General features: G+C 39.0%; 1 protein-coding gene across 1 annotated transcript in view; it reads left to right on the top strand.

The window, feature by feature from the left end:
• Positions 1-26929, top strand: part of med13a (mediator complex subunit 13a) — a 99716-nt gene that overhangs the window by 836 nt on the left and 71951 nt on the right. The window contains exon 3 of the mRNA XM_086098673.1: positions 13776-14010. Within this exon, the coding sequence (XP_085954799.1) occupies positions 13776-14010 (235 nt within the window). The remainder of the gene's footprint in view (positions 1-13775; positions 14011-26929) is intronic.

The raw sequence follows: 26929 nt of genomic DNA, 5'->3' as shown, positions 1-26929 counted from the left end.
GTCACTCACCATGCTCGTTACTACGCCTCCTCTACCGGATGCCTATTTACTAAACTGTTGTGGTCTCGCCTCTTGCACGTTTTGTGTTTTATTTACATTATTTGCCAAAGTAAACATGGCAACACATTAGCACGGAAATGAAGTGTGATGGGACAGCAAGCGTCGCTCTGTATCTAAAGTTTCACTTTCTCGGACTGTATTTCTCGCCCCAACGTGGTTGTTGTTAACTTGTCATGAACTATTTCCATAAACTTTCAGCAAGTGCCGACTGCCACAAAAAGCACATCTTGCTGCTTTAAGTAAGGGAAAAATAATCACTAAAAATACTTATCTTGTTGTTGCGTGAGTGACATTGGTTTGATTCAAAACTTGGCAAATTCTAATAATTTATGTAGTCTGTCATCATGTTCGCAAGTGGCTTAATCTCCTCCAGATTTTCCAGTATTCACACCAACTAGGACACTGAGGCCCCAGGCTGATTATTATATAATCTATGGCATGCATTTCTGGACAGTACAAACATCCAGGTTGCTACAGTTCCCAGCTTTTCTTTTGCATACTAAAAAGCTACTGGGAGTTGTCTTTGGCATCCAATGTGTTTATCTGTCTCTCAATATCGTTTCTCCTCATCGCTCGTTCTAAGTTGTGGCAATGTGTTGTCAGTTGACATTAGTCTAAATAGTTCAGGGGTGTTGGTGGTGCTCCTGTCGTTGCTTTCTTGGCTGTATTGTGCACAGTCGACAGCAAATGGAAAAAGTCTTGCTCTCTGGCTGGTTATTAATAATGATCTGTATCTAGTTTTGTTTTGCGGCTAATTGACTTGTCTCTTGCCTTAACTGATTCGCTTGTAAATCAGCGACCTTTTATGTGCTTCTGCAAATGTTCACATTGGACGCTGCTGTGTTTGAGTTCTTCCTCCAGAGCTGTAAAAACCGCAGCCAAATGACCAGTGACCAGAAAATGCAAAAGTGTACAGTACTCATAATATTCCAAACAATGTAGTGTTATAATAGCACAGTCTTTTACCACCAATTGACTCAGCTCCAAAGCTGTCCACCCCCAGACGATAACATTTCATTGCAAGAAAATCCCCACTCTCAGTTCTACTCTGTTGGGCATGCGGCGTGCACTGAACTCGTAATTACAATGTTTATGACAGCACTTGAAGGCAGCAATGGATAGTGGATACAGTGGACAGGCGAGGTCCAGGCTGGGTAGATGCCTGTCTGGCTGACATTTTCCTGCACACTGAGACTAAGCATAACACCACTACTGTTATGACTCGCACACAGAACACACTCTGCTTTGTGGTTTCATGTAGAAAGAATGCATGCACATTGTGTTTCCCCCTCCTCTTTATTGGGTATGGTACTTTTAATTCAGCAGGATAACGGTACAGTACTTACTATGACATCAGTGTCTCAGCTTACTTAGCAGTTTGTAGAATCAGGTAGATATTGTATGAACATGTAGTTGTTTAAGCTATTGTCGAACTTTGGAGTAAACAAGGAATGCATGTGGGCATGATCATTTCGTTAGACAGCAGTCTAGTTAAATCAGAGCCTCACTGTTCTGTAGTTTTTGGTTCAAATCTCGGCTCAGACCTTCCTGTGTGGGATTTATATGTTGTTTCTTTGCTTGTGTTGGTTTTCTACATATGGGCTTCCGCCAACATTCCAAAGACATGAATGCTCGGTTAATTGAAGACTAAAGATGCTGATACTTTACGTTTGTACTTGAACTTGGGGAAAAGAATGCTCCGATACTATGACATAGATATTTGAGGGTAAACACAGGACCGCATTTTGTTAGGCTCTGCAAAATGGATGAACTTTGCTGTTGATGACGAAATGAATGAACTTATGGTGGCATTGGCGGGTCAGTCGGCAAGTACTAAATTTCTCGAACCCAATCGTCTGCTCCACTCTGTGCTGCTCATTTAAGTTCAGTGGTCGGTGCATCCCAATTGAAGAGTCTTGGACAATTTGTTTGTCTTCATGTGCCCTGAGATAAACTGGTCACCAGTCCATGCCTCTCATTCAAAAGCCAGCTGTGATCTTAATTAGGCCAAGCACTATATACATTTGAAAGATGCATGATTTAAAATACCATATCTTACAACAAAGAAACACTACACACTCATGCAATATAAGCATTCAAGCATACAATTGAATCGGATCATTTTCGACCCAAAAATGCATACAAATACTAGGGGAGAAGAGTGAAACTTGGTATGAAGGGGGGCATCTGTGACACAGTTTAAGCGTCACCTGTTGCTCGTGTCATCATGAAAGGCAGGAAGGCATCTGTTTGAACGCACTGTTCCCCTACTGAGATTTGCAGCAAAGTGGCCAGAGGGAAGGTGAGCAGCTGGCAAAATCAGGTCGTAACCCTCAAGTTTGCGTCTCTCCTGGAAAACCTAATGCCTGTATACAGTGGATTTGGCTTGAAATCCCCATATAGCGGTGCAGTGTTTGAGACACACTTGTGCACACAGCATCATTGTTAACCCAAATAATATAACCAATCATAATAATGTCTTATGTGTGACTCATTCTTACCTTTATAACAATAAGCTGCAATTAACTTTATTGTGGAAGTACAGCAGGAAATGTTGATGTTTTTGGCCTTGTACTTCAAAATCAGGCTCAGCAGGTTTCTGTGTGTTATTTAAATGAGACAACTATGCAGCTTTAAAGCTCACTTTACGTTTGTCTCAATATGCATGCAGTCTTTACACACGTATTGTGATCCTGTATGCTTCATCCCAGCAACATAAAATACAAGATTCATCTTAAACAGTCACCAGATGCCAACTTTTGGAGATTGCAGGGCTTGTTTTTTTTTAAGCAATAATGGCTTAGATGTACTGTATATAGCATCTTTGAATGAACCCTAGGACGCTTAAGTATTTGATTTCCTGTAATAATTGTATTGATTAAGTTGTGGCTTTTCATTCATAATTAGGACATCAGTGCTGTGATATGAATCATTTTATTCCAGTTATTTTATGACAGCTGTGGCTCCTGTTTGAATGGATCAGGTTAAACCTTTGAGTGCTGACAGGATGTGGTCAGTGGCTTCCATTTGCCTCACATGTGCACTAGCACTGTCCTCACTTTATCAGCAACGAGCAAAAACAAACAGGCATGTCAGTGTTTTCTCTTTCAGCCGTCGCCTGATACGAGGCTGACCGTGTAAAATTCTCACTTCTAGTAGTGTGGAACCGCTTACTGTGCTTGGACGTCTTACAACTTACCTTAAATATATTATTCCGTCTAATTTTCCATATAATTTTGCTAGGAACGTTGTTTTTCAGGGAACTTTTAATTTGCAGCTAATTCACTTAAAAATTATGACAAAATGTTTGGATGTTAATTAAGTTTCTTATTACATCCAATTGAACTAACTGGTAGATAAAGTCTAACTGATGGATCATAATAGTTGCTGCAGTATTTTGTATGTTTTTATGGGAAAAATATACTCGGCACTGAAGAAATGACACTGAGCTACAAAGTAAAGCAGCCAGTGTCCAGCTTGTAAAACAAAGTAAATCTTCTGTTCCCCTCATAATAGCTCTACACACAAGCATTGAATGTTTAAACTGCTAGCAACAAAAGTGAGTAAACGCCTCAGTGAAAATGTCAAGATTTCAAAGGGCTTCCATATTTTGTGTGACCACTATTATTTACCTGCTCTGCTCTAACCCCGGAGGGAATGGAGTTCACCAGAGCTTCACAGGCTGCCTCTGGAATCCTCTTCCAGTCTTTCAAGATGCTCTTGCGTAACAGGTGGACTTTAGAGACCTTCGGCTCTATTTTCATGTCAAGTTCAAGTCTGGCATGAGGCACTGTTTTCATCTACACAGAGGCGGGTTAGTGTTTGTATTATGACACTCACAAGCCAGGCAAATGTGAAGGGTTTTTGCACCAATAGGGGTGTGAACTGAAGACATTTTTTCCATTAAAAATAATTAGCAATAGAATAAATCCATTCCAGAAGTAAGTCGCCTTTGCGTGCAGCTGGCACAGACGTCCAGTCAGGAGTGGACTGCGGAGTCAGTCTCAGGCACGGGTGAGCACATCATGGTGTTAAGAGCCTCCTGCAGAGATGCCCAATTACTTGGCTGCACCACAGTTGCGGTGGGACCGCTGCAGCGCATTCCCCGCCCGCGTAGCGAGAGCTCACCAGACTCTGCCAGAACAGCGACACTACCCAGGGTTGTCTCATGGCACAACCATTTGCACTTGGGAGCACTAGAGCAACCCCTCCGCCCCAAATGTGCATTTTGATTTGAAATGCTTGATGCATGGAGCGAAGGACGTTCACGCTAAATGACTTGACTTAACTAGCATAGTTCGTGCGGCAATGTTAGTTCAAAACATTACGTTACTACAAACATTGGTCGACACAAATTCAAATAAATAAATCATTTTGAAACCATTTTTCGGGCAACCGGAACCAAGGTTTGGCCATTTCCATGTATTTGTTTGTTGCTGCAGATGCACTTTTCCAGCCAAAAATTAATTTTTATGTAATTGCTGCGAATTGAGCTGGCGGAACTTGACAACAGTGCGACCAGTAGGTGGACGCCTGCTTCTAGAGGTAACAACACAAATCCGGTGTTTATAAAGTATTATCTTTTGGCTTTGATGGACAGGGCAGCTGAAGAAGAGACAGGAAGGAGGAAATGACATGCAGGAAAGAGCCACTCGGCATGGGATTTGAACCTGTTGCCGGCTCCAAAGACAAGCCTTCGACACGTGGTGGGTGCTCAACCAAGGGAGCTAAGCACCACCCAGCTTTGGTGTTTTAAAGTGAATTGACACAAATTGTAAGCAGCCATCGAGCAAGTGTAAAGTGACGTGATTATTGTGGGAAATGTGAACGAAAGATAAAGAGCAGGCATGCGTGACAGTCGGGGGCTGGATCTTTTATTGTACAGTATTTATGTATTTCCCTCGAGCCATCTGAGCAGCTAAGTCAACTGGGCAGTGTGTGTGTGTGGGGGGGTAATCGATGGATTAATCAATTCTAAGAAATGTTTGTTAATGACAGCCCTATTTGAAAATTCGTACTGGAAACAGATTTGTTCGTGAACATGGCTGTTTGTGAACCCTAGTTTACACTGTATATACAGTACACGTAAAGCATTTTTAGACTGACAATGTTGCACGTCAACATTCTGCGTGAACAATCTGATAGGAAAAAAGTTAAATAAACTGACACTGTTGTTTACTTTGCACCTCATTTAGGAAACACTGCATAACAGAGACTGCCTTAGTTGAGTTCTGTTTTTTTGTTTTTGTTTTTTTGCTTTGCGGCTTAAAAACTACACGTAACACAAATATTCTCAAAGTTTATCCGACCAGACGACTCAAGCAGATGCGTCTGGATTTACTTACAACAAATTGAATAGTTATCCAAAGTGCTTGTCTGGCTGTTATCCACATACCATCCCCTAAGTATTCTAAATATGTAATTTAGCCAAGTTAGATATTTTGAGCGGTGCCGCACAATTCTTGATCCCTCCAGGATCTGCACCGCCTATTTCTCAGTGTCATGTGGGAGAGGCAAGAGTCCTGACATGACCCTGCATAGAATACGCAGCACAAAAAGATGAATGTGTGGTGTGTAATTCAGAAATAGTACTTGCATAGGGAATACAGTATCATAGTGCCTTTTAATATTTTTAAACAGTGCAACCCCAAACATCAGTGGTTAAAGAAAACATTTAAACACAAGAAGTATAACCGTAGTGGAGCAGTCGAACTTGAAAGGCGTAACGCACTATTACCACTCAAAAATCATGAAATCGACAAAGCTTATGATAATAGGTAACTAACATCTAGCTCGAGGGAGTTTGTCTAGTTAGTAATGGCAAATGGTCAAACAGTTGAGCTCGCTCCCTTTACTTGTGGAGGCAGAAGCAATCATCTGCCGTTTATTGGCAGTTGGCAAACATCTTTTGATGTGCATTACTGCCACCCGCAGTTATGCACATCAAAAGATGTTTGCTACTGCAATGTGTTAATGCTTCGATGCTGGCCAAAATGAGCTCTAATGACTCATGTGATTTGCTGACATCTAGTGTGATGCGATGGTTTAACTTCCCAAATTGTTAAACTTGTTAAAGGCTTCCTCCCCTCCTGAAAAGTTGATACAATTCCAAATTGTACGACCTTTGGTGACTTCAAATCTTGTACAGTACCACTCTACTCAACATTGTCAGTTATTTTGTCATATTTATGTAGTGCTCATAATGCACGAACAATTATAGGAGCACAGTCACCCCTAAGTAAAAAATTTAGGGCCACAAGCAGAACAATCCACAAAATGATTCAGGCTCATTTTAAGGATTACAATAGTATGTTGTATTGAGGAGAAAGTCAGCACTGGCTTGTCCTGTTTGCCATTGTTCAATTACAGGAGTTATGTCAGGGGTGTCAAACTCGTTAGCTCAGAGGCCACATGGAGGAAAATATATAACCAAGTGAGCCAGACTGGTAAAAAAATGGTATATATCTTAAAAACAATTGGTGTCAGTCATACACAGATTTTAGGTACTGTATTTTCAGGCTATCCCTCAATAGCAGGGCTCAACTGTAAATATAGTTCCGAAATATAACGCAAATGCAACGTGGCAACACTTTGCCCGTATGAGTTCTGAAAACATTATATCTACCTGATATATTGTTCCCAGAATGCTTTGTGTGGCGCATGAAGTTATATGATGTTAATCAGGGTTTTTCTAATGTAGGAAATGCGGCCGCCACCACGTAATTTGCTCGTCGCCTCCAGCCTGAGTGATTAATATTGCTCAATTTTGATTGAGCAACGTATTTTAACTGCAGTTGCAGCGTTGCGCCATTATGGAGGCGCTATATCAACAGCAGTGCAACCGAAGAAGAAACTGTTTTTTTTTTTTTTTGTTAACTTTATTGTACCGAAGAAGAAACAGATCACGGAGCAACCGTTGCACACGCCCACTTCCTGGTTGCAAAGCAGAGAACTGGTGGCTCCAGCCATCAACAAAGATTAAAAACACAATATATACAATAAACATAACAGTGTTACAACAACACTGAACTATATTTACAATTTAATATGTACTAGTGGATGAATTTTTAATGATTGTAGTAAATAAAGAAATCGCGGGTCGCGGCTTATGGCACAACACCGGGCCATCCACTTAATTAAGTTTTCAGCCAGCCGCAGCACGGCGCCTCCCTCGGCGCTCGCTTGGCCCATGGTCATGGCTCCAGCTTCGGGTATGGCATTGGCGGCTTTAGAGACCGCAGGAAGTAGGGTGACCTACGTGCTCAATTCATGCAACCCGCAAATTTGTCAGATTAGATAATAAGAGTAATGTCCCGCAAAATCAGTGCTTGCTCTAATAATAATAATAATAATAACAATAATAATAATTAAAAAAAAACTTTGAGAGTTTGCCGCAATACTGTCAGCCGTAACCAATGACAACAAGGCGTAGCCACGGACTTTCATATGTACAGTCTGTCTGAGTCGCTCACAAAAAGTGACCCGTTGCCTTCGTGGCTACTGGACTGTTGTAAACCACACAACCGCTGAACCCCCATAGTTGCTTTTTCGTTGTTGACCCACTTCTGCTCAACACTTAGAATCAAAAGACTTCTCATTGAAGCTACTCCGGTGTCAGTACCAGATGTGATCGGGCTGCCAGATTGTATCGGAGTCGCCTAACAAACACGTTACGCTACAGGATTAACCGGAAATTATCCAGTTGACGTCAAACATTGGAAGGAAAATTTTAAAGATGTAATTTAAACAACAGAATGTATGGACTGAAATTGTAAAAACATAAATAAACCTAAGAATATGAACGCAAGATATATTGAATAAATAATAAAATACTGTAGATTGAATAAATGATAAATACACAAATTAATTGCCTGAGATGTGACAAATATTGCCAGTTTAGATTAGTTAATGTGCTACTATTATCATTAAGACTGTTTTTGTGATGTATTGTGATTTGTGAACGGCTAAAAAACAAACCAAACCGAAGTGAATCTCAGCTGTACTGACATCACCGGCAAGCGCGAAGGCGCTTCGATCTATTTTATTATTTATTCAATCTTTAAGTAACTGCTTTTATATTCTTAGCTTTATTCACGTTTTTACAATTTTAGTCCATACATTTTGTAATTTCAATGACATCTTTAATATTTTCTTTCCAATGTTTTGACGTCAACTGTCATTTTTTTCCCATATAACTTTATTGAACAATTGTATATGAAAATTTCCAGCTACGAAAATTTCCAGCTAATTGTGTAGCGTGACGTCATTTGTAGGCAACCCCGATACAATTTAGAAGCCCGATCACATCTGGTATCGACACCGACGTAACTAGGATGTTGTGATGCCGAAAAAGAACGCGGCCGTCAAACGAGCCTGTTTGTTAGCCTCATGTTTCTATCTTCAGCTAGTCCATCCAATAATACACAGGCAACAACTGCGTGCTAAAGATGTGTCGTAGCTGGTCTGAGGACAACGCACAGCAACATCTCAAGACACTTACCTTTGTAAACACTTCACTTGTGATATGGCATTCCATGTCTCATTCAAGTGGTGAGTGATATCTTTTTAATCTGGCAAACGATCAGTGGCACTGTTTGGGGACGGCAATAAGTAAACAAAACATTCTAAATTGAGTAAGTGCATTGCATACATGTCAGTACAGTGTATATTAGGGGTGTTAGGAAAAATCGATTCGACAATATATCGCGATATTACAGCGCACAATTCTTTCTTTAAACATCAATGTTTTATGGGAATATTCAACAAAACATCTTACTTAGGGTTAGGATTCACTCATTAAGCATGGAAGAATGTTATATTTATGGAACATTAAGCCTTAATATTTTATTTCATTGCTGTTCAAACATGAAACAGACTGCAACCTGTTTGTTAAATGCAGTGGCTCCGTTATAAGCCTGAATTTTCAGATAAATAAATACATTTTCATACAAATTGTACAGTGTACATGTAGAAGTTTACTGATTAGTATTTTCTAAATTTGAGTAAAAAAAAAAATCGCAATAATCAATTTATAGATTCGTATCGGGATTAATCGGTATCAAATGGAATCGTGATACGAATCGAATCGCCAGGTACTAGGCAATTCACACTCCTAGTGTATATATTGTAATACTGTACTTTTGTTATCCTTTAAAGCATTAATATTAATGTGTTCAAATAAATGAGCTAATTTGAATGGTTTTAGTATGAATCATAGCCAGTATAAAAATGCCAGTATAAAAATGCTTAATATGAAATCATCATAAAACGACCGGGCCACAACTGCAAATTATTTTGTTGGTACCCAGAAACATCTGCAGAGTGTGAAATTTTCTGATAATACCGGTACTTGCACTTCTGGTCTAGATATCAACTTGACATTTTTAGTATTTAAGATGTAAATGTATGTTTATGGTCTATGTGCAGACACTTGTACAAAAAACATGAATCAAAAACACTGTTTTATTTATCAGTAATATAATGAAAATGCTGTGAAATGTGAATATTTACTTTGCAAGTCAATTTACGTGTGCACCCCTAAATTTTTTTCCTCTGCTCCTAAAATTTTAAGTTAGGGGTTACCGCGTTCCTCACAAGAAATGTTAGTCTGCAGCCCTGATATATGTGCTAGAAATGGGTAAACCACCATCAGCGAGTCTGCCCACTAATAGATACTATAGTCATCATTCATTTGTCAAGTAAGACTTTGAAGAGGAGGCATACTTTAAAACAGTTAGAATGTATGGCATCTTTGAGTAATCTTTGAGTATCATTTAAGTATCTCGAGGCCGGCCGGGCCTAGTGGCCTTTTTTGGGGGGGAAATGAATGAAAATATGGTCACCCTAATTTTGACAATGTTTAGAGCTTGATCAACTTGATCCCATGTCATAAGTAAATATGAATTTTGCTCATGTTGTCTGTTTCTTAGTGCGTGTTTGCGCTCCCATGTCGCGCACAGAACAACTTTTGCTACCACGTGTCTATTTTACATGCTTAAGCAATGTGGTCTTGCTAATCTTTTGTTTTGAATATCTTCTAAATACAGTGGAACCTCGGAGTTTGAACGTCTCGGAACTCAACCAAAAAATCGGAGTATAAAATGCCTCTGAGTTTGAACTCATTTTCGGAGTTCGAACACCCAAGCAAAGCAAGCAAAGACGAACATACCTTGAAAACGAGTAGCCTAGCGAAGCCGAGCAATGCCGAATGCATCGCATTGCTGTAGTTGAGACGATTCACTGCTTATTTCCAATCAGATCGTGAATACTCCCGGAGGTGCTCCATACTTGCGAGTGACTTTTGATTTTTCCACGACAATTCTCTTCGCCATGGGCCCAAAGAAAGACAACAGTGCCGGTGGCAGCAAAGAAAAACATAGTGCTACGAACCACAGTGGAATTAGGAAGGAGATTATCGCGCCGTTTTAACTACCGTGACTACTTCTGTAAATACTGGCACGAGGACCCCCCCTTAGCTGTTCAACAACGTGCCTGACATTAAACCGCTTAGTAGTCTAACAATATGCCCAATGTAAAATACAAACTCAGCACTGAACTAAAGCTAACATTAACATAGCATTTATTATCCACTGATGCAATCACACCACAACAAAAAAGATAAGGTATTTTTTATTGTTTAAATACTGTACTGTACTGTAAATGTAAAAAAACATAAATAGAAATTAAAATAGGAGTTTTCCGTTTTTGGAGCTTGGGAAGGGATTAATTGCATTTACATTATTTCCTACGGCAAAAAATGTTTCGGAGGTTGAATAATTCAGACTTTAAACACTTCGCAGGAACGAATTATGTTCAAACTCCGAGGTACCACTGTATACTTTGTTTATTGCTTACTGTCAGACGTTGCAAACCCGAGCCGATTTCGAAATGATGCCTCCTTAGTAAACTAGCTTCTCTCTGCAGTTATCAGTGTTAACAATGGAAAACCAGCTTGTACAATTTTTTTTTGAATAATACTAATTTAAAGAATATCACATTTACAGGTCTCAGAAGCTTGAGTGGGTAAAAAAAATACTCTCATTATCCTGAATTTTAGGGTCAGAAAGCGACCATTTAGGGGCAGTCTGGAGCCTAAGAACTATTTTATCCTCATATTTAATGGTATGCTAATGGTGTTGCTCAATCTGAGGCCCCAGCGAGTTCTTTCTTAACCTCCCCCTCACCACCTCCCACCAGCACCATCATCACAACTAACACCGCAAATCTCCCAGCTTATCCCGAGCTAGGAAAGACCACCGCTTTGGCACAGCCACAGCTAATAGCTTGTTCAGGCCCACTGCTTTCGCACTTGAGTTAATATATCCCCTGAATTATAATGGATTAATTGCTGGAATATACAGAGGGACAGCCTGCTAACTCAGCCTGAGCGGCATGATAATGAACTGGTTGGATTGGCACAGATCACTCAAAATGTGAAAAGATAGTTGATGGACATAGCTGAAGGAGATGACATGTCATACGTGTGTTTTGATTTTGCCAGTGTTAAAATAGACATGGGCTGTTGAGCAGCAGTGGGACCTTATGTCCCATCTTTAGCACATGTACTGACCCAGCTGGTGATATACCTGATATGTTTTCTTCACTCTGTTAAAGTCAGACTGCATTTACAACTACAAGCACCCCATAACACTGGCCAATAATGAGGATTAAAGTTGTGTTTATGGTATTTGTTTAGAATGTTTTGTTCACAGTAATATAGATTTTCCACACCCTGTCAATCATGTTTAGTTGTTTTTGTTGTTGTTGCTAGGCTTACCCTCGGGTTCTAGTGATTGATTACTTGAGTAATGTAATATTTAAGTGATTTGTGTATCCCAGCAGGCATTGGATTCATAAACATCTGTTTGCCACAAAGATTTTGTGTGCACACTGTGCAGAACTAAGGGATATTTTATTTGGCTCATATTCAAGTTCTGCATTTGTAATAGGACTTGATATCTCAGCAAGTGGTGACATATTTCCCCCATATATTCACTGTCATTCAAAATAAAATTTTGAGCAAAAATACAGCATGTCATGGTTTTCTTGGGACAATAATATGTTCTATAGTCTAAATATGTTGTTGCGTTTAATATTGCGTTAGTGGAATATGAGTTAAGCAGCAAAATACAGCCGTTTTTAATCCATCTCAGGGGCGGCCATTTTGCCACTTGTTGTCGACTGAAGATGACATCAATGTTGCTCAGGTCTCAGGTAACAACCAATCACAGTGCAGCTTCAGAAAACAGGTGAGCTGTGATTGGTCATGTTTAGACTAGTGAGGTCACATATAACATATTGTTGTCAAAAAATGTTTAAGGTTGAATTGCAGTTTAAATATTATTAAGAAAGATGTTTTGTTTTTGCACTCATCAATGAAGGAGGAAAAATTAGGGATTCATGGCATTTTTTTTTCCACATAAAACACAATACCGATTTTGCATCTTTGATTATTGGCCGTTATTGATCTGTTATGACATCAACATGAATTATACATACTTTTTTCTCAAGTGTTTTGTTGTATATCTATTTAAAATAATTCTTCAATCAATTGATTTTACTTGAATAGAGAACATTTGTCAGAGAACATTAGTAGGTATGAGACAAAATGTCTCGCTTATTGTTATCTTACCGGTAACTAATAGTGTTACATAAAGTTTAACTTAACTCATTCACTCCCAGCCATTTTCACTGAAGCAACCCCCTTCACTCCTGGCTGTTTTACTGGATTTTGACTGATTTTGCTAGGCCCATCAGGAAAAAAAGTATATCCTATCTGTTTCCGCTTTGCAGCAATTAGCATTAGAATATAGCTGAATGTCATCATTATTTACAAATCTGTCTAAAACAGTGGGGTAAACAGCATCCCTCTTCAGTCCAAAGGCTGCATCAAACTCTTCTGTATGCTCTAGCATAAAAACAAAACTAAAAACATATAAATACGTCTTTGTGAGCATGGTAATATTTAAAATAGAACGTATTTATGCGTTTTTGGGAGCAAATGTGTTTAACATAAGGATATTCTACAATTAAGTGGAATAAATAAAAAATAAACTAAAGACCCTGAAAATCACCTAAATATATCCAATTAAAAGTAATTATACTTTTTAAGGGCAAAATGACAATTCAAGTCCACTTCAGTTATTTATTTTATTTTATTCACTGACAGTATGTGGCGAAAATTCATAATCTCTTTTTTGTGATGCTGCACCAATGCGTGATGAAGTTGGTCATATGAAACTTTGCCACTTCTATGCCACCATTAGAAGTTTGTGCATGAGAAGTTTTGCACTCGGCTGCAACCTCTTTTTTCTGGCTTTAAACGAAAAGTACTACCACACGGCCAACATCATTCTTAGTTATAGCTCTTTTGTTAGCACCTTCGATTCTTAGTCGAAGTTATTGCATGGTGTTTGTGTTATCACTGGCCTCTGCATGCATGGATACTGTAAGTAACTGCTTCATCGGAGTGCTGATATCGATGATTTTAAATGGAGTCCGATCAAATCCACTCCGTTATTTTTATTTTTATTTGTAACTCTTCCTGACCCCACCGGAGCAGTTATTTTTAATTGTAGCCTCTACCTTTTAGTTGCATGTTATCTCTCATACACGTTGCCACGATTGTTACATTTCAACATGAGCCAACTCTGATAACTTACAACCTCAACTGATGTGCACTCTAATGATCCATTTCTCCTTCTCCTGTCATGCAGGCTGACTTGACAGGAATCAAATGGAAGAGGTTTGTGTGGCAGGGTCCCACCTCTGCTCCCATTCTGTTCCCGGTGACCGAGGAGGACCCCATCCTGTGCAGCTTCAGCCGCTGTCTGAAGGCAGACGTGCTGAGTGTATGGCGACGCAGCCAGCGGCAGGGTCGGCGGGAAATTTGGCTGTTCTGGTGGGGGGACGACCCCAACTTTGCTGATCTCATCCACCCCGAGCTTGCTGGTGAGTGCTGCTTGGTGTACATTTCCAGTCTGGTGTTTCCTTTCTGCACAATAGTATGTGTTGTTCCTTATGATATCCTGACAGGAGAGTTGAACTTTATAGGGTTTAAGTGTGTGCGAGAAGAGTGTATAATGTACTTTGCAGCTGCATGATAGTTAAAAGGGAAGCTCACATCACATCAAAGTCTGTTTACAGGTCTTGGGAAGTGCAACTGCATATGTGATAAGAGTCTTTTATGGCTGCACTGGAAGCCGCAGGAATTCTGAAAAGATGATGTTGGTTTAAAAAATGAAAATCTGAGGTTATGAACGTTGACTTGGTGAAAATGAGTTTAGATGTTCTTTATTTGCAACTGTGCAATGGCAGACACTAGTGTACCTGAGACCGGTTTTGTAGCAGTTTTGAGAAGGAAAGCATAAATGCAAGAATACAAGCCAATGCATCATCTATTTGGTTGCTTTTTTTACATATTAAATTTTCGTTGTGTAGTGCTGTAACTATTGAATTTTTTTTTTAAGAATCGATTAATCGATTGATTATTTAATCGACTAATTGGATTCATTTTAATTTTGCATTGGAGTTTATTACAAAAGCATTTTCCCCTATGATTATTGTTTATTAACCAGTAATTGGTGTTTATTTCGTACTTCATATTCGTATAGTGATTTAAAAAAGTGGGATTGATGTTACCGGTTCTGTCATTGTTTTCCAAAGTAAAAAATATGTCTTATTTTGATTAAATACAGAAGATAATTAGTCTCCTTTCATGAAGGACAACCGAAATCAGTAAACAATTACTGTTGATATGTTGAAATTAGAAGATTTGGACAATTAAAAATTAAAAATGGCGCCAAACAATTCTATTATTAAAATAGTTGTCGATTAATTTAACTCATTCACTCCCAGCCAATTTTACTGAAGCAACCCCCTTTGCTCCCGGCTGTTTTACTGGATTTTTGACAGATTTTGCAAGGCCCAAAAAATATTGTGTTCTATTGTTATAAAAACATAGAACCTACCAGTCGAAAGATTAGAGTGTCTTCTTTCATCAGGAAACAAGTATATATTTCGATCTGTTTCTTTTTTGCAGCATTTAGCATTAGAGTTAAGTTTCATTGTTATTCACAAATCTGTTTAAAACACTGGGGAAAATAGCTTTTTTTGCAACATGGCCCTGGCTGATCTCTGATACTCTGCTGCTACCTGCTGGCCATTTTTTAAATAACCACCTTTGCTTTAAGCGACCTCTTCAGGTCAGAGGCTGCATCAAAGCCTTATGTATGCTCTAGCATAAAAAAACATTTAAAACTTATAAATACGTTTTTGGGACCATGCCGATATTTAAAATAGAACGTTTTTATAAATTTTTGGGAGCAAGTGAGTTAATAACCGGTTGCTTGTCAATTAATTGATCAATCTTGACCGCTCTAGTTTTGACTGTAATATAAGAGTACAACCCTTTTAACTAAATCACAGTAGTTTTTGTTACATTTTCAAATTAGGTGATTAAAAAAGACATATATATTAAATGTGATTAAGTGTCCTGGCAAGAAATATAATTTATGAATATGAAATTAACACCTCCCTACGACTTCACCATTTGTTGGAGTCAGTCAAGCCAGAAGAGTGATAGCTGTAAAAGATAACAGAAAATGTAAAGGATTTGTAGCTCCAGTGTAATAAAAACGTGAAGATAAATCACGCTGTCATGATACGTTATTGGTTGTACAATGAAAAATGATACAGGTTTCAGTGCCTGTCAGGTGGGCACAAGGGATACCCTGTAAGTCGACACCCCAGGGAAATGTAAAAATCTGTGACTGATGAGCCAGCCAGCCACACTGGTAGTGCCAGCACCTGTAGGGCACCGCTGTCTCTGTGAAGACAGCAGCTATCATGTGGTCTCATTTTCACATTAGTGTTTGAGAGGGCGACTCGTAGGGTGAGTACTGCCATGCAGCACACTAAACAGAGCATGTGTAGCTATTCTACAGAGAATGGGCAAGCAATGATGCTGGTGTAAAACTGAGCTCAGCTCCATCTTAACTCGAGCGAATCGCAGCTCACAGGTGCAACCATGTGGAAACAAGGAAAATGCGTCCACCCCTCACTTTATTCCTCCCCCTCCTCAGAAACAGTAACATTAGTGCTGAGAGATGGAAGAGGCCATTTTTATTCACTCTCTCTGCCATGTTGATTGAACTTCGGAGGCCAGCTAAGGCGAGCCTTACTGTGACTCCCCTTCATTATTGGACATTGTGTTTGAAGTGGACTCCGAATGAAACCTGAAAGCTTCGATGGGCGACCCATTCAGGCCTAACCGTTCCCAGTAATAACCTAAAGCGTATGGCTCAGGTCTAATAGGGAGTGCTACATTTCAAGTCAGAGAGTGTGGTATAAAGAAGCTATATTAGGGAAAATGTTAAAGCCCTCTTGAGGGTCTTAAACATGTTTTGGGCAGGTTCGCACCAGAAATTTGATGATTGAATATCGCTAAGTGCAGCTGTACCGCTGGGGAATTGGAATTGATGAATCATCATTTTTAAGGATTTGTGGCTTTTGATGTTCTTTTTAAACTAGACCAATGCTCATTTTGAAAACCATATTAGTACATTTGATGGCACCTGATCCAAACATACACAATTTCTGTTCCTCCAGCTGAACACATTTATTTGAGTTTTTTGGATTCAGAGAGACAGCACGTCAGAGGCTTTGGAGATAAAGTCAGAGAGGCCAGACTGAGATGGTTTGGACATGGAGAGATAGTGAGTATATTGGCAGGAGGATACTGAGTTTCTAAATGTCAGGCAGGAGGTCTAGAGGAAGACCAAAGAGGAGGTTTATGGATGTAGTTAAAGAGGACATGAAGGTAGTTGGTGTGAGAGCAGAGGATGCAGAGGACGGGGTTAGATGGAGGCAACCGATTCGCTGTGGCGACCCCTGAAGGGAAAAGCCAAAAGGAAAAGAAGAAGAAGATGCGTACGTGCGAACATGTGTGTACTGCAGAGGTGAAATGAGTCCTCGAGTTTCTTGACTTTTTTTTCTGGTTTGGATATCTGCTTATTTTCGTGTACACTGCCTGGAAGAAGTAGTTAAGCCAAACGCAGCAACACTTGTTCATGGCCGTAACCAGCACAACACACAACACAGTGAGAAGGAAAACCTTACGTTACCAAATAATATATCATTGGCATCGGGCCGAAACCTTGTATCTGCAAAAATAGTCACTTTTCAGGACATTTCCCCCCCATTTTTTTTAGGACTTTTCAGGGCACCCCAAAAACGGCATTTTAATCGATATAAATGACTCACACCTTGATGCAGACAGCCAGAAATAGTTGTCATTCCTCCTGATCACTTTTGAACAAACTAGGCTTACTCAAAGTGTACTGTTTTCGCTGGCAAAATCACTACTGTGTTTCTGACGTCACTTCGTCTCATAGACCAAAACCTATGGGGAGATTTGTCTAAAATCTCACTATATGTTTCTAGAGAGGAGCATATAGTGTGCTGCTAAGCACTGTTTACATTTAAGTAAATAAAAAAAAGTTGACTTTCTAAAAATGAAAACTAGTTGGTTGTTCATTATCAAGTGGAAATGGGATTTTTCTTGTCTTTCTGTATTCTTTTGCTCCTTTCGAGGAAAATGAGAAGTCTTCACTGACCGACTTCAATCTATTGTCACTCAACAATGGCGAGCCCCATGGAGAGACAAACCATAAATAGCAAAAGATACTTTCTAAGATTTCAAACAGATATTTATTAATATTTATGCATTGTTGTTACTTTAATTTAGTTATTCAAAATAGGTTTAGATAACACAACGTGATTTGGAATGACTGTGTTAACCAGAACAACAAACAATTTATTGGAATCAGCCATTTTTGTTGTTTATATTTGCCGACTTCCCACCTTCCACGAATGCAGCATGAACCAAGAAAAAATAAAAATGCTTTTTTTGTTTTTTCATTCAAACACCCGATTATTCAATATAATTTTCAGTAGGATATCCGAACACACTACTTGTCTTTTTGCTAGGACTACTCTAGGGCTGTAGTGATTGATTACTTAAGTAATATAATATTTATATGATTTTTGAATCCTTGCAGGCATGGGTATTCATAAACATCTGTTTTATTTTATTTATTTAAACATTTTTTGTGTCTACAGAATAAGTGAAGGTTATATAGCTGAAGCCCCAGTTTTAACCTATCCTCTGTTACTTTGTCTGTCTGTTATTTTTTACTCTCTTTCTCATGAGCGCTACTCAGGGGCCACATATTGGGGGGCCACGCACTTCCTAACCAGATGTATAACAAAAACACCATTTTATAATGGACACAATAGGTGCTTATGTAGTAGACATGTTGCTCCATCTTGTGATTTGATCAGTGATCGGTTTATTTAAAGTTGCTTATCGGTGATCCACTCCAAAAATCCTGATCGTGTAAAGTCTAATGAAAAAGTGTCAGGTTGACTAGCTGTTTTTGTCTGCAACTGTTATGTACTTGTAGTAAGTTTACATGTGTCAGTTAACAGGTGATAACAGAAGCTGAGTGCGAAGGTTAGAATGATATTACAGTTCCAGTGCTGATTGTTTATTGATTGACACCCTCTACAGTCAAAGCTTCCAGCATTAGATGTGTGGACTTGTTGAATGGTAGATTACTAATGCCAGTACAGAGGAACAGCTTGCATCTGCAGTGAGTGCAGGTAAAAAAAGAAGGAAGTAAATGATATATTAAAATATCTGTATATTCAGTTAATTAACCATTGGGTATATTTTGGTGTGGTTTAAGAATTTAAATGTTTTTTCCCCTGTATTTCTTACATTATTCCAAGCTTTGGAGCAATTTTGGTGGTTACCATGCAAATCTGCTGCTTTCGTCTCATTTTGGCAAACTGAAATGGCACTCGTTCCCTCTCTCTTGAATCCTCATTAGATTAGCGGCCTGTGAAAGTCTTTTAAGTTTGACCAAGTGCCATTTCTGTAAACCAGTGTGCCAGTAATCCCTTCTCTCCAGGGACATGGGGGGAGAAGGAGTTGAGCCAAAGAGATGAGGGTAGTGAAGGGCGGAAACTTGAGGAATCTTTTAATGCCTGACACTTAATCACTATAAAGGGAATGTAAGGGTAACAAACTGCCAAGCACCGTCTTAACATTGTTGGACAAGCAGCCTTACTGGTGACACAATAAGAAAAGTAATTCTAATCATCATCCTCTCTCTGGCTTTTTGCACTGAAATTATTCCCAAAAAGTGAATACCATTGCTGGATTAAATGGCAGCCTTCCCCCTCCCGTAGGTTGGGAATATGCATGTATTCTTATGCAAATGGTATGTTCTCTTCATTGCCCTCTCCCCTCAAAAGCTGTTGCAGTCTTCTGACCAGGGGCATCCAAAGCAAAAGATAAATGGCTGCCTTCTCCTCCTCCCTAAAGACACACTGATCTTTTCAGAATAGGAATTTGCAATGGATGTTTGTGTGTGGGAATAGTTTCTCCATGGTATGTCTTTGAAGTTCATACTAGTTTGCCACGGTCCTTTTTTCCACTCGAGTCCCAGTGGCATTCGGACAGCGTTTGATTATAGTGTACATTAGTGGCTGTACAGTGCTTGACATAAAATGAGTATAGCCGAGCAGATTTGTTGGGAAACCACAATCTTTCTTCTCACAATCAATAGTTTGTATGGCATACGCTACACAAATGTTGGCTCTCAGTTTGTGTTTTCCCTGTGTGCATGCTGTTCATATATTGGGACACCTAAAAATTCTACAATTTTGTGCAATTTGAAATTCGATATAATGTTTTGATGACGTCAGCATATAGACTGAGTCTTTACTGTGCTGCATTTCAAAACAATAACTGTTTTGATTTTTCTTGTTCTTAACCTTGTCCATTGTGAGGCCGCATTTTTCAAAATGTCTGTAAAGGCTTGACCACAAAGTTGAGGGTAGTTTTCAGATCCTGTGTTTAGAAGTTCAGATGTGTGTTCCTTATTTAGGAACAATGTCTCATGAGATCTGTACATCAGTGTCCAAGTTCATCGTCCCGTGTTCAACTGCCCTTTATGCCAGCTGAGCCTCTGCCACCGTCATCAAAGTGATCTTTTGCATTAAAGTCTGAAGAACACATTCCCCAAAAAAAGAGACGATGATTAAGAATGCAGTTATTCAATGTTATTAAATTAGCTCTGAATTGCCCACATTTTTGTGTAATCAAATCCCATCACATGTCTTCGTTCCCAACATTTATTAAGTTAACACAATTTTTTTTTTTGCTTGACGCTCATTAAGTCTGGACAGCAGTAATGAGAAAGATACCCCTTGAGAAGATGCAAGTACAGCATTGTTCAACAAACGTGGTATAGGCTACTCCTTCCATCCAATATCCAAGCCAAGGTTTGCCAATATTCCCAAACTGCATGGCTTGATCTCACACAGCCGGGGGGAGGGTGGCGCTTGGAGGCGGCGGCGGTGCCTCCGGAAGCACCCGGTTTCTCATTCCCTCCCGACAAATGGCGGTCGGGGGGGGGGGGGGGGGCAGCGCCCGTCCGAGGCGCATGCCCCCATTTGGCGCCCCTTCCACTCCGCAAACAGCTCTTCTCAAAGAGTCTAAAGCGCTTAATTGATGCAATTAAGTGCTGCTGTTTTGATTGTTAAAATACATCCAAATCATAATTTTATTGGGGGTGTGGGGAACAGCAAAAAACAAACAAACAAAAAAACCAAAAAAAAACACGTAGGTTCAAAGTTGACCATTTCTGTGTGGACTAGTGAAACATTTGCATAAGGAATTATCTTGTGTTTTCTTCTTTGTTTTTTTTTACTCTTTTCATTAAAAAATTAGAGTTGGGCGATAAGGCCCAAAAATAAAATCTTAATTTTGTCAATCATTCTGAACGATTACGTTTTTAACTCATTCAAACTCCAAAACGTGTGAATACGTTTTTAATACTTTGTCCTTCACTCCCCAAAACATATTTATAAGTTTTTTTTAAATGCAAGAACAAACATAAGGCTTTGATGCAGATTCTGACATGAAGAGGTGGCTTAAAGCAATGGTAGTTTTTTACAAAAAACGGCCAGCAGGTGGCAGCAGAGTATAAGCGATCAGCCAGGGCCATGTTTCAACAAACTCTTTTTACCAGTGTTTTCAACAGGAATGTGAATAATGATGAAACTTAGCTATATTCTAATGCTAATTGCTGCAAAATGGAAACAGATAGAAATATACTTATTTTTCCTAATGAAAGAAGAGACTAATCTTTCTTTTGGTAGGTTCCATGTTTTTATAGCAATAGAACACAATATTCTTGCAAAATCAGTCAAAATCCAGTAAAACAGTCGGGAGCGAAGGGGGTTGCTTCAGTGAAAATAGCTGCAAGTGAATGAGTTCATCCATTTTAATCTAATAAACTCAACAAACATTTATTTAAAGGTTTCATTTGTTCAAATATCATTCCTGTGAAAAATGTTCAGACAACATTAATGCATACTGATTCTAAATACATTTTATCATAATATTAGCAGTCATACTTTGTGCTAAAAAAATAAAAAAAGAGTAGTTGGTAGCTATTGTAAACACCTCCCATCCAGCATTCTGCCACTTGTGCAAAATTACATCTTACAATAACATTTGGATGTAACAGAACATAAGAAGCGCTTTTAACAATCCAGTAAAAGACAAGTGTATTTATTTATATGCACCTTGATTTCACGATTTAGCAAATGTTCAACAATTCGATTTCTAAAATGACGATTAATCGAATTCATTGAATTTATTGCCCAGCCCCAACACCTGTAAATCCAAAGTTCCAAGCTTTGGGTCTTTTCACACACATCTGCTGGACGCAACAGTGTGCAAATGATTGCAAAGAGACAGTGAGAGAGTGTATGAGTGCCACATTATACAGTATATCTGAACAATATGTTCAGGGCTGATGAACAGTAACGCGAAGTGCTCAAGCCACAGGACAGGACACACACGGCAAACTTCATCGTCTTCATTGTCTTTGCAATGCAGACAGTCTTAACTGTAGCTTCACATGGATGGTTGCATCTAACAACCGGCTGTGCATTGCTGTGCTGCACTGAGCTGTTTCCCTGACCCCCTCATTACATTCTACTTAGCCACAAGGCAACAGCTCCTACAGTTGTACAACCCGTATGTTGTTACATTTTTATTTTGAATTTAATGCGAGGGTGTGGTTACCCCACCATTTAGAAAATCATCTCTGGCGCGGGCGTTGTAGCACAGACATTTTTTTACTCTTTTATAATCATCTTAAGAGGATGGGAGAAACAGAGAACATTGTGATGAAGGGAGCCGCCAGGTCTGCATTTAAAAGTGCCCATCCTTGGCTACTCGTAATGATTACTTGTACTGCATCCATGCATGCATGTGCTGATTGAAGGAAGGAATGTGACATTTTCGCTAAATTTGCAGTATAAATTCATGCCTGATATAAATTTTCCAGTTTTCAAAAAGTTTTTTTTTTTTATTTAGCTGACTGCATAAACTTTAACGAGCTAGCTCTCAAGTGCAAACATAAACAGGAGAGTCACCTTTGTTACAGGCTCATTTTCCAATATGCTGCAATAATCGCTGAAGCTCAGATCTTTCCCCTTACTGAATAGTTTTAGGGCTGTAACTATTGAATATTTAGGTTTTCGGATATCCTACTGAAAATTATATCAAATAATTGAGAAATTCATATTTAATTTATTTTAATGTTTTATATTTTTATTTATGCTTGCTTAAAGAACAAAATAACAAAATTTAAATAATAATGATAAATTATAAGTACAAGAGGCAACCACCAACGTAAAAAATAATATATATACGTGGCCCTAATACGCTGTCGTAATAATCAGCGACCAACGCGATGCATAAAAAATGCCAGCATAAAGTTAAGTATATTCTAGTGTTTGTGTTAGATACACGTTTGTACCTGTAAGAAGTAGGCCCCAGTGAGGTGTTATGTATTATGTCACCGAGTCTGCACGTGAGTGTCTGAGTATGAGCTGTGTCTGACAGCAGCTTCTTCTGTCCTCTACCAGCGTTCAATAAACGGCTGAAAAGTGCATGGATGACTGTAGCCCTCCCCTTTCGCATGCAAGGGCATTCCAGCAAGTTAAGTATGCTGTAAAACCCATAAAAATGATTGCTTAAAAAACACAAAACTTGTATATAAGCATAATTTTGTTATGATTTCATTTAAAGAGCTTCTACATACTGGTGTATAAATGTTTACAGCAACATAAAAACATGCTATAACACTTTTTGTTATGCAATCGCTTTTATTTATTTATATTTTACTCTCTGCAGCTTGGACATTAATATATGTATGTTTGGGTCAGTAAAGAGAATGCAATGGCTTTTGGAAATACTGTACTTGTGCATGTAGGCATGGCATGGTCCTTCCATTAGCCTATCAAGTACAACACATGCACACACACTCAAAGTGACACAGGGTCGATAAATATATCAACCTGATTTAATATAATGATGCCACGCTTGCTATTTGTTCCAACTTTTTACTATGCTGGATACATTCTTCATTGTCTCACTTGGCTGCAATGACACAGATACTGTTACTGTCTATCAATGGTAATCATCATACAATCTTGGCTGAGAATACTTGGACCATTTTCACTAGGGCTGTCGCGATATCCAATAAATTGAATTAATTGCACGATAATAAAAAATGTACTTGTTAACTTTGCGGGACGCGATCATTCTCAGCCATGTGCGTGCGTGTTTGTTTACATACGTCATCAACATATGCGCTGGTCCTTTGCTTCACTCTGTCAGTCACGGCTTTTTTTTCTTTCTATTTACTCACTCACGCACACACACAAACATGGTCTCCCGCAAACCCACGCCGCCTGCACTCACGGCACCACTCCGCCACACGGAGCCCAGAAAGTGGCTTTTAAAACCAGTTTAAACATTTTGGTTCGCACGTGTCCCATCGGGTTTTCTCATTTGTGCGCTGCTAATAGCCATTTAGCATTATTGCTAGCAGCGCACCAAAGCTATCAGTGTTGTTTTTATTCATTGCTTGTGCTTCGAAGCCTGCCGAAAAAGCAACACTCGCTACGTCCACACACCCTTGCAATCCTGTGCTGCTCAGTGAGATACGGGCTTTACCAAAGTGAGCAATAAGTTAACTTTCCTGTCACGACTGACTCCTAAACCGTGCTTAGCATATTGAGGAGTGAAACATCTTGACAAAGTTGACATGCACTCTTGGAGGCGGTGCTGTGTCGAAGTAGTTAGTTAGTTACCCCCGAAAAAATATTGTATCCCCTGCCACGGGTACGCATGTTTTTCAATAAACGCATGTAGAAGACACGTGTGTTTTTGAGTTTTAGAAACAAGGTTTTGTAACAAGAAAAATAATATTTATCGCAGATAAACCAAAGAAAAGCAAGAACATGCTCGTATTCCGCAATGGACTCTAGGTGCGTTCAATGACCACGCAAACAATAGGAAATCTCAGTATACATAGAAAAAGCTAAAACGGCTGATGAATGTTAATGTTTTTTCGGTTTTCTCCCACATTTTATGAAGTTTAAGATTATGGTTAGGATTAGGAACAAAGAACATTTTCGAAAAATCACCACTTTTATGTGGTAAACATCATAAAATCCCACGGCAGGGGATACAAACCTCCTCAGGGTTAACCACCCCAACAACAGCGTCGCATTTGGCGCATCAGATTCAGCTTGATGGCCCCTGAGTTGTAGGGACAGCCATCATTTAGAAATAATGCGGACAAATGGAGCTGGTATCAAAGCCGAACATAACTGCTCATGTGTGGGAATTCTTTGGACTTATACATTATACCATTATCATTATATTAGTTTACACCGCAATGTTATCATTTATCGCAATAATTTCTGGGGCAATTTATCAACAAGCAAAATTTCTTATCGTGACAGGTCTACCAGTCACTTTTCAAAATAAATTGTTTTTTAGCTTAGGATAAACTGGAACTACTGTAATTTTGTGTTTGTTTTTTTGGGGGGAGTGGGGTGGGGTGTTTTCTTTCAACTTTGCAGCTTGCCGCGGCTGGTGATTGGGGACCACTGAGAGAATTGACAGAATTAACTGACAGAATTGTCTGTAGTTTAGTGCTGGCACTATCGAATATTTTTAGAATCGATTAATTTATTGATTATTCAATCAATTAATCGACTAATCAAATTCATTTTTAATTTAGCATTAAAGTGTATTACAAAAGCATTTTTCGCTGAATACTGATTAACCGGTTATTGGTGTTTTTTTGTACTTCAAATTTGTATAGTGATTTAAAAAAAGGGGGGGGGGATTGATGTTGTACTATGTTACCGATTTGGTCATTGTTTCCCAAAGTAAAACACAGAAGATGATCAGTCTTCTTTCATAAGGACTACATAAATCACTGAAAAATTACTGTTGATATGCTGAAAATAACATGTAATTTAATTACATTTAAATAAAATTCTAAATAAAAAAGGGCTCCAAATGATTAGTCGATTATTAAAATACTTGACGATGAATTCGATAATCGATTACTTGTCAATTAATCAATTAATTTTGACTTTACTGTAATTTATCACAACGGTTGCTGAAGTGGGTCAGTATGTGGAGAAATCCAAGCGCAATTTTCAATAAATATTCAGCATAATACAAATCACCACAGAGGCAGAATATGAAAACAAACAAAAAACAGCCGAACAGAACATGTAGGTAAATAAAGAGTTATGTAGATAAATGACTACTTTTGCAACACATTAACAGGCATCATGTCTAGCTTTACCAACCGTGACCGTGACTCTTGTCAAATCAAAACGCATGACGCATTTGCAACCTTAACATTTACAACCTATGAACAAACAGCTTCAGATTTCTGCACGTTGTCTGACACTGCAAACCCGAAGCAATTCCAAATGACTGACTAAAAAAAAGTGGTGATATTTGAAATTGATTGATTTAATAATTGATTAAACGTCCAGTCCTAGCTCAGGGATCAATTTTCTAGGGCTAATCTCCTGCTTGGTTTCCTTTTTTTCTTCTTGCTGCATCTCCCTTTTTCGTGCTGTCTGATGGATCTCTCTTGACTGGCATAGCGCTGGGACTCGGCCATGCGTGCTGTGCTGGCCCATGGGTGCAGTCGCTCCCCTCTCTGTCCCTGTTCTCTGCTCAGGAAATATTCATTAATTAGTAATGGAGACTTGGTAGAGCAGTGCCGGTTTATTTCACTCCCCTTGCAGATAAGGCGGAAATAGAGGAAAGGGGAAACCTTGTGGCCAGGCTTGGTAGAATCCCCACGAGCGTGGTCGATCACAAAGCATTAATCTAGCTGTTTAACGACTACTGCGCCAAGTGCTTATCCATAGATGAACAAATGCATATGGATCCCCTTACTTAGACCACCTGTTAAAAATAATTCCCAAAGCTTTTATCAAATTTTTCAACTGATGTATACGCGTCGTTTGGTGACAGATTTAAATTTTTGGGGATGACTCAACTGCCAATGCTGCTGGATGTAAAAAGCAAGTTGTGCTATGTGAGTCCTTGCGCGTGGTACAATAGGTGGCGCTGCTCTGAACAGAGCTGCTATGCATCCGCTTAAGAGCTTTTATAAAGGTCACCTGCAACACAGGAGGCAACGACATAAAAGTACCCCAGCCATCAGCTGGGCCAATAAATCTTTGTCTCAATGAGGCCACTTATCTTTCCGAAACATAACATGCCATCAAAAAGCCAGCAAGAGTTTTTGGCCTCAGCTACGAACGCAAATTCATCTACATTTTGAATGAAGCATTTGCATTTATCATCACTACAACTATGACGCATATTAATTATTAAAACAACAACAGTACTTTATTAGCAATTAAATTAAGACATATTTTGCTGTGTATCTGA

Source organism: Leptonotus elevatus, chromosome 16, assembly GCF_054856555.1.
Source record: "Leptonotus elevatus isolate MCC_2025b chromosome 16, RoL_Lele_1.0, whole genome shotgun sequence".
NCBI lineage: Eukaryota > Metazoa > Chordata > Actinopteri > Syngnathiformes > Syngnathidae > Leptonotus > Leptonotus elevatus.
Note: the sequence above shows the minus strand (reverse complement) of the source record. Positions and strands in the feature narration are given on the sequence as shown.